Source organism: Trachymyrmex septentrionalis, unplaced genomic scaffold (genome assembly GCF_001594115.1).
Source record: "Trachymyrmex septentrionalis isolate Tsep2-gDNA-1 unplaced genomic scaffold, Tsep1.0 scaffold87, whole genome shotgun sequence".
Taxonomy (NCBI): Eukaryota; Metazoa; Arthropoda; class Insecta; order Hymenoptera; family Formicidae; genus Trachymyrmex; species Trachymyrmex septentrionalis.
Window position 1 is genome coordinate 1,767,514 of NW_017306059.1, and position 9,544 is coordinate 1,777,057.

The 9,544-nt window shown below is 39.6% G+C and overlaps 1 protein-coding gene across 9 annotated transcripts in view; it reads left to right on the forward strand.

Moving 5' to 3' along the window:
• The window catches only part of LOC108755400 (regulating synaptic membrane exocytosis protein 2), a 63,118-nt gene that overhangs the window by 19,081 nt on the left and 34,493 nt on the right, over positions 1–9,544 (forward strand). For 8 of the 9 annotated variants that reach the window (XR_001939764.1, XM_018498359.1, XM_018498355.1 and 5 more), the window contains exons 3-5: positions 862–1,137; positions 1,432–1,659; positions 2,370–2,598. Coding sequence is in view for 8 of the 9 variants with exons in the window: in XM_018498359.1 (XP_018353861.1) it covers positions 862–1,137; positions 1,432–1,659; positions 2,370–2,598 (733 nt within the window). In the remaining variant the exon portion in view is untranslated. The remainder of the gene's footprint in view (positions 1–861; positions 1,138–1,431; positions 1,660–2,369; positions 2,599–9,544) is intronic. The other variant, XM_018498360.1, reaches the window with a different exon arrangement.

The window sequence follows — 9,544 nt, forward strand, 5'->3', positions numbered from 1 at the left end:
ACAAATTTATAAGTTTGAAAACAATAATTTTTAATTTATTTCGTGTCATTCTATTTTATCGAAATACGAATTAATATTTAAAACAAATTAATAAACATTTACAAAGGAAAATTTTTTTTCTAACAAAAATATACATATAAAAGAAGTAAGAGAATCACAACTACCATTTAATCGTATACTGGCAGATTAATTTTGTTACGCTTTTCATCTTTACGTTCGTATCTATTCAATTTAATTTAACATTACTCAGATTCACGTAGATTTGCATAAGAATATAACCCGAGGCAATGGCCCGATCCGGCGACAGAAACTTGGAGAGGAATTTCTCTCTGTAAAACCGACGAGATTTCAAACCTTGCGGAGCAGAACGGATACAATTGTTCTAAATACTTGTCGTATTATTTGATCTAGAACGCACTTTTTAATTCTGTTTTATACGGATCGCTCACCGTAAAAATAACATGCTCGAGCAAGGATAGTTGCGAAATAAGATATGTCCCACGTTGTCTAAGTTATTCTATAGTTTGCGTGTCTTTCGCTTCTATAATCAATCTCACGCCGCTTTATACATTCCAATTAGCTTGGTAACCGGCCGACTTCCTATAGGTAATTTCCTATTAATATCCTCGTCACTGGCCGCACGCGGTGACCTGGATCGATAAGTTTCAAGATACTTTCGCGCTTTGGAAAGATAATATTTTTGCGCACATTTGTTCTCCCGATGATTCTTGACAAAGCAGAACGTACAAGCGCACTACTTAGTTCCAAAATATTCCCTTGCAGTGTCGAGTTACAAATAGACGATACTCGCAGTATCTTTATCGTGACGTCAAAATGAGAACGCTACTTTTCTGATTGCAGGTGGTATGGATGTGCGTACTTTGCAAGAAGAAGCAGGAACTTCTCTCGAAAACCGGACAATGGATGACGAGGCCGGGCCTCGCCGTGGACAACGCGATGATGCGGCAAATGCAGGAAGACTTGCAGGTGGGTGGTCGTCAGGGACTCGCGGACCAAACTCGGGATAAAAGACCGAAACTCGAGAGGGCGCACAGCGCGGCTGAGAAAGAGAATTTGCCGTTATTACAGAGAAGCGGAAACTGTCCTCTCAGGAGACAGTACTCCCAGCAAGAGCAGGTAACGTTCTCCTCGCTCGCCCGATATTCTTGTCGGAACGCACTCTTTTATTTACAAGGCAGATATACTTTTGCGCACGTAAATGCTCGGATGCTCTTACACTCATAAATATGTAACGTCGCACCGTGATAAGTTCGCAATAATTCGCACATTTGATATCTCCGCGATTTACTTATTTACGAACGGAAGAAAAGGTCGAGGCGTTCCTATCATAACTGAAGAGAATTATCAGCCCGCGCCCTCGCGATGTACATTGCACGGAATACTCAGTGAGCCTTGTTTCTGTGGTTGTAGATCTCGGGTCGCCGGATGTCCACGAGTGACAGTGGGGTAGAAATGTCTGTTTCACCTCACGCGAGAACTTTACCGACACCCCACGTGGTTGGTTCTTACCCGATGCAACAAACTCCGAGACATCCTGCAGCCTATCCTGACGACGATCCCAATTTATACCGAGGCGAGCTTGACGGTCTGATGAAACAACATCCGCAGAATTATTCGAGACAACGATTGACTTATCAAGTAAGAAAATCAATAAATTCGAATCGGAATAATTCCAAGCCGATAATTTCAATTCTTATGAGAATTGTGGAATATATGTGCAGCCGCATTAAATTCGGCGAGCTAATTTTGTTTTCTTCACCCGGGAAAAAATATTTCATATATAATTATATAGGTATAATTATATAAAATTATATATAATTATGTAAAAAAATTGACATATTTTATATACACAATTATATATCATTATATATAAAATGTCCATATATATAACATTTCCTGGGGAAGCATGCAAATTTAACGAAGTGATAATAAACAACGATAAATAACTTTCATAGTAGAATATAGTCTTCTTCTTAAAAAAATTAAATTTTTTAATTTTAATGTTATTTGTGTGAAAGTAATAATAATAAGTACAAATTAATAAAAATAAAAGTATATTATTTTTCATATCATACATTTATCTGATATAAAATTTTAGAATTTTAATTTTTTTAGATAAAAATACTGAATGAACTGACTATATAGAATTAACTTAATTTTTCATTGAATACTTTATCAAATCTTTTTATTTTCAACAATAAGAATCTTTTTATTTTATAAAATTTGTTACGGATCAATTAACGACAGTTGTATACAAAAAAATTGCAACTTGATATACGATTTGATAACTATATTATTGAAGTGATCCGCTGAGTTTTATAACATATCGATTATTTAATGCAATGCAGGATCAGGGTACAGACCTCGGAATGACTTACGGTCAGATACCGATGGAGACTGGCTCCGTTCGTTCTGCAATGCATCCCTCGCAACATTCGTTGCATCAGACGCAGGGCGGACGTTCTGCTCAACCTACGTCAACAGTGGGCGTCACGCAACAAGCAAGTTTCAGTAGCAGCGAGGAAGAGCGAAGCACACCGGAGTGCGCCAGTGACGAGCCGGACGAATCGGAGAAGGGTAAGTGAATTCTTCAATCTCAATATTTATCTCTGATTATATTCTCATCACTCGATATAAATTAACGAGATATTTTATTTGATTGATATTACTCACGATATAAATTTTATTTGAATTCTTCGAAGAATTTTAATTCAGAATAAAAATGTTTAAAAGTAGGCTGTTATTAAATTAAAACTTAATTTATATATCATAAAAAAATATTTATAATCATAAAATTTGGATTAATTTAAATTAAGTAGTATATGATATATGTAGTTCGCGTTTTAAATACATCTTTTGTCGAGTCTTTTTTTATCTATTTGTTATATTAATTTTTTGATTAATTGATAACTTTACACACATATCACGATAATTAAAATTTATATTACATTTATATATTATATTTATTTATTTTTTACAAAAAAATATTAGTGCTATTAGTGAAATTAAAAACAATCGCTAAATGGCCAAGATCGCCGCCGAATTTATTTTTAAGTGTACGATGGAAACATCAGATAATCGAAAGGGCCAGCCTTATCTTTGAAAGTCAATGCAGAAGGAAAGTATAATCTTTCCGATAAATTTGATTTACGAAGAACATGCGTATTTCACGATATCTATACATAAGGCGGTTATAGAAAGTGTAATCGATCAATCCAATGCTTGTGTTTGATTGTAAGATAATCGTATATATATTTATATATAATATATATATTACAATAAAATTAAAAGATTTTATATTAAATATGACATAATGCTACTAAATTAATTTAATAGACATATCGCGTATAAGATCCTATCGCGTTTCAGTTATGAAATATTTCAACGAAGGAATAGATCAGCTGATTTATTCCTGTAATTGATTATCAAAGTAATAAATTTTACGCATGAGTCTTCAGTAATATTTTGTCGTTGTGTTCGCTTTTGTGGAGAATATTCCATTCCTAAAAATTGGAGGAATGTGAGGGAACCGTATGTATAATATGCGATCATAGTTGATTAAACGCGAGATCGGTGAACTGTGAACCAGCTCATCCAGGTGCGCACCTGTGGGTGAAGCTCTCTCTCTCTCTCTCTCTCTCTCTCTCTCTCTCTCTCTCTCTCGCAGAGTACAGAAATAAACTGTATTCTACCTACCCTCCACTGTGCATCACTTTCCATATGATGAAGGTCGGATATGCCGCGTTTCTGCGTCGATCATATAGAAGTCCTCGTGCGAAATTCGATGTGCTTGAATTACCTTTAGTCATCTTGAGTCATCGCATCTGTAACCACGATAACATAGATCGACAGCGTAGATGAAATCTTGCGTAAAATTTCTTTCGGAGAGAATCAATCGATATAGGTTTAAGATTAAGGGACACGTGTAAGACTGTTAGCCTCGTGCGAATTTCGTGGCGCAGAACAACGCGATGGCGATCGAAATCGCAACGAATAATACGACCGCGTTTAATAATTTCCACGCGAGTGTCTTTGGGTATGATAACGCACACGTGAAATGTCACGTTATATAACTTGAAGCGCATGTATCGATTTTATAATGGCCAGCGTACTCGGTTCCCTTTTGGTCCTCTCAGCGATCCTTTCGCGGGCTGAATTTGATTAGATCCGTGTTTTTTTTTTTTTTCTGATTGAGGGGGAGGGTAGGAGCATTTTTAGTGATAAGGGATACCAGCTCCTTTTAAATTCACCGACCAGTACACCGCGATCGTGTATCCCGCGTCGCGCCGGTGTATCCCGCGGGAATTCTCAGGTTCTGCCCTCCCGGTCTCGTCGTTGCATTGATCCTTGGCATCCTCTCGCTCCTCGCTCACCCACCCTTTCAACCCTCTCTTGCTTCTCTCTCTCTCTCTCTCTCTCTCTCTCTCTCTCTCTCCCTTCCGCCCTTCCTCCCTTCGCCACGGTCTTCCTATTTCCACTCTCATCCCTCTTCTTCCTTCTGGTACCTCGCTACGCCCACACGCTGGCCGTGACGTCACACCGCCAGCACGTGGGCGAATTCAAACATCTGCCCCTTCTTCATTTCTGAATAGTCTTCGACCTCTAACCGGCCAGGACTTGAATAGAAAAAAAGGCCCGCCGACTCAAAAGTACTCAGTACTCTCGTCGACTCGTGGAACGATTATCTTGGAGATTATTCCTCCCTCCATCAGCTGAATTTACGAGTGCACTTTTAACCCTTCGTCTCGTTAGCGCGAATCGATTTATCGTTTACCTCCTCTGATTTCGAAAGACAATTTTCTTCATGCGTCTTTCAAGACGCATATACCGGTACACAATAAAATTAAACATTTCCAGGGCTTCACTTTTGAAGTTAATTCGACCATAACTTCGAGTTTTGAGCAACGATGCATTTAAAAAAAAAAAAAAGAAAAAACCGACATAGTTGGCGAAATGGGGTTACGAAATGTCATCGGAAGCACAATGAAGATCACGTGAACCCACACTAGTTTGCCACCCCTCCGCGCGGCTCCGTTACTTATGAATAGAGGCTGGGAAAACTTTGACATTTTCCCTACTTCTGGCGAGCTGCGTGCCGTACAATTGCGCTTTTCAAATCGACCGAAGCGTCGCATTACATTTTTTTTTCCCTTCTTCCTTCGCGACGCGTTTTACAGTGGTTCCGATGGGAGTTCACCCATGGGCTAATTTGTCCGCGCAACGTGCGCTGACCATTTTCCATGATTGATCGTCCGCGTGACAAACGGGAGTACTGTACTCGCGATAACCGTAATTATATTAGCGTTCGCAGTAGCGTTTTACGTACAGCAGTTTTTTTTTTCTTGTATCACGTACTACGCGGCACAACAGGATCGGACCTTCTCGAGAAAGAAGGGGTTGGAGGATAGACGGTCTTGCGTATAAATTTAATCCGAAGACATTGCAATTTGACGGTCGGACGAACAAGGCTTTGGCGCTGTATTCATCTTTCTTTTTTCTTTTTTTTATACCGTGAAATCCTTGCTCATAAATCTGGCGCGGCGCGCACATCGAAATTAGCTTCTATGTAGGGATCAAGGCGTGCTAAATCTATCGCGAAAAAAATAGATAGCCGGTACAGTGAGAGAGGAGTCGCGTGAGATTAAGTTGATCGTAATTTTACGCTCTAACGATATTGCACATGTTGCGTGCTATTTAAAATACACATTAAGCATGCGTGGTCTTTTAATTCAATTAATCACATGACGACGCGCTCGGGGTTGATACGTGCGAGGGGTGGAATGAAGGAAGGAGATCGTGAAGCGAAGCCCATAATACTGTTCGCTGTAAAAAATTAATGAAATTGCCTTCTCGCGAAAACTAAAATGAGACCTCAGCAGAGGCGCAACGATTTATTACATGGGTTAGTTATGGATTCATGTAAATGTGTAAACATGTGGGCGCGGAGTGCATACGCATACACGTGCCTACTGTATATCCGTCGATGCAAATAGTTAAAGCAGCCTCCGCTAGATTTTGCAGAGTGTATGGCTTTGATCCTCATACCTCCCCCTGAGATACCCTGTTTCTCCACATTTATTTCTGTCACAAAAGGAGGTACAGTAGGCCGACTGTCTGTAAATAACGTGATATTTCCTCTTGGTCGCTGCGCGGATCGCTAGTTTGGGATAAACACGTAGGCCGGAATTAAGCGGTCGCTACTCTGCAGATACTGACAACAGCAGACTACGCGTATCAAAGACACGCATCGCGTCATGCCGTTATGACGCACGGCCTACCTTCAATAAAAATGCCAATAATAGCAGTAATGTAGACCGATAGTGTCTATTTTTTTTCCTCCTATATTTTTTCGACGGAACGATGGACGGTAAACTGTATTCGTTAACGTGCGGAAGCGTGAGAGCATAGAAAGAATGATTTTGAAATATCTAAAAATTTATCTAGATACGATCTGAAAATAATTATTTTGATGGCTCAACCAAAGTTGAAGTTATCTTTAGATCCGCGTCTGACTAAATTTTTTAACTATTTTAGCAAAACTATTCTTTCTGTAGTGTCTTGATATATATATATATATATATATATATATCAAACACCTTTATCACTGTATATATTATTGTATATATTATTGTACATAAATATTATTTGAACGAAAGATTAAAAACTACAAGATGAGAGAGAAAAGAAAACAATTTGCATTGGATGATCGATTACACGCCCGATGGCGAGATTAATGGCCAGTTTCGCACATCCACAGTTAATTTCAATCTTAATCAATTTATTATGTCTTTTTGCGGTTTATGATTCTAAGGAATCATAGTATATAGAATTCACCGACGTGTAAAACTGGTCACGAAGCATCTGGCCGTTCACACTTGAGATGAGATGAGGTGTATCTAGCCGAAACATATTTCATTGAAAATTCTGATACACGGAGATGATCATTGAGTGTAGCAACGCAATTGTAAGTTTAAGGTCGAATAACAAGGAATAATCATGTGTGAGAATCGCTTTTAAATTCGCATACGACGCGCGAGGGAAGCGGCGGACTAGCTCGACGGTGGTGTTGTTGCTCCCATTCGTAGATGCACAATACAATTAGTGAATAGACAATTAGTTTGTAGAAGGTAAGTTACGTGTGCTCATATGTTATCCGGGCGATCGCTCGTTTTAATGGCGACCTGTAGAGAATCCGAATCTAAGGCGAGATACGTGTCTCTCTGCGAGGACAGGGGGGGAGGGAGGGAGGGAAGGGGGGGGGAAAGGAGAGAGATCTTTCAATATTTGTAGGGTAAATTAATTGTGCCATGAGAAATAATGTTTGCTGCACGATCGATGCGGCTGACAATAATCCACTTTTCTTGTCTCAATCTCTAAATAATTTCTTCCACCATCCACATTCTCGCGCTACGTTTCTCTAGCGTCGGAATCACAAAATACGTTAATGAAGATTCTCAGTCTGATTTCCAACAGTCGCGCACCTGCGACGTGCGAAAACAGTCTTAGATTGAATAATCCGCTTCTGACAACCTGCTGATAGCGCGATTCGACGCGATAGTATAACACGCTTAAACGCTGCAATATCTAAAAGTTTCCGCTCTCGCCGTTATCGATCACGCCTCACCGAGGCGAGCGCGACGAGATAGCAAGCGAAGGTAGGTACTCGGGCATTTCGAGTTTACCCAATTTCGTTATCTTGGTAATGAGTCTTCGTCGGTGCGGTTTTTATCCATGCTCCTTGCGCGGCCGAACTTCCGCAGCTCGGCGAAATTTTTTCGCGAGAAATAGGAGCGCAAACGAGAGATACCGCCACCGCCACCGCCGTCGACGACGGCTATACGATGTAAGAGTAGGCGTAAGGCGGCGCCAGGAACGGGATGGTAAAATCTTGGAGTGATTTATACGCGGTGAGTTGGTGTCATCTAACTTTTAAATTAAGATTCTCTGCACTTTTCTCCGACGCGTGACTTCGCGGTCCCTGCTTCCGTTCGCCGCAATGACATCTGCCACCACCGCTTGCGTTCTGACCGCGCTTCACTTCTATTTATTATACCTAACACGAGCATCTCCTTGGGCAGAAAATGCCACGCTCGCGTCGTCAGGTACCTGCGGATGCGTGACATAAAGTTACTATTCCGCCCACTTTAAACGCGCGCTTAAACGCCCATCGACACAGTCGCTTGCAGTCCCACATTTCACGTACCGAGAACGGCGTCTTTTATTCAGCCCGTTACTTTGCGGATACGTGACATAAAAAGTTTTCACTCATTGGTGTTCTTACCTCACAGTTTATCTCGTTTATGAATTTAGTGGAAATTAAATTTACGTTTGTCTACTGGCGGATTCAGAAATTTGTCAAGGAGAGGGCATTGGTGCTTCAAGGAAAAAAAAAACGTTTTATTTAAAATTATGTTAACACAGAAGAATAATATAATGGGATCCAGAAATATTTTTTAATTTAAGAAGCTCCTAGATATAAAAAAATATAGAGTAATATTCACAGTCGATTCTCAAGGCCAATCAGAGGGCTGTATTAGCACATTACTTAAGAAAGTCTTAAAATAAGAACAGATTGTGAATAAGATCCTATTAGATATATTTTTTATATCTAGGAATTTTCTAAATTAAAAAAATATTTTTAGATTATGATTAAGCATTTCAGAAATATATATAACATTTTGCTATAAATATTCTTAAGAAAGGAGACTTCAAGGGGGAGGTCATGGTCTCCATGGTCCCCCATGGATCCGCCAGTGTGTTTGTCGGACGCCGAGCGTGAAATTTTCGTAACTAGATGGATTCCATTGTTACGCGCCTTCGGTCGTCAATGGAGCCGTCCTGCTTTTATCGTCTCTCATTATGTCGTAATGCCGAGATCGCAATGACACACGGATATCAAATGCACATTACCGCATGGAACGCGGATATATAGGTATCGTTGAATGATATAAAGATGCTCTCTCGTGGCGATCATATTACCAATTTGTTAGTTTTACGAACCGCGAATCTCGTCTCTTTTTTTTTATCGCGCTCATCGCCTACGTATTATACCGACAATACGTATACAGCGAAACTTCTTCTCCCCAATGTCCCTTTTATACGCTCTCCGATCTAAAAATATTCTGCGATTTCTAATATTTAATCATGACAAAATTAATGGTGCATTTCTTTCAGCGAGTGAATTATCTACGAATAACGACTTTACGCAACACTGTCTGACGTCAAAGAATCATTCGCATCTCGTGATGATGTTCTCGTAGCATGGTTGTAAAATACCGTTCGCGGTAAATTGAGAATCGTTGAATTGAGTGAAATGCTTTCGCATTTTTATTTTGTGCGATTTTTTTATTCACAGATGTTCAACAGCTCATTGTACCCCGTTCGTATTTACCATTCAGTTTTTCTGTCTACCTGCGTCTGCGTCTTGTGTTTAAATACACCGAGCACGAAATCTTGCACATGTATTCCCATATTTTTGGTACCCAAATATATATTTATATCTATATATTTTATTATACAATAT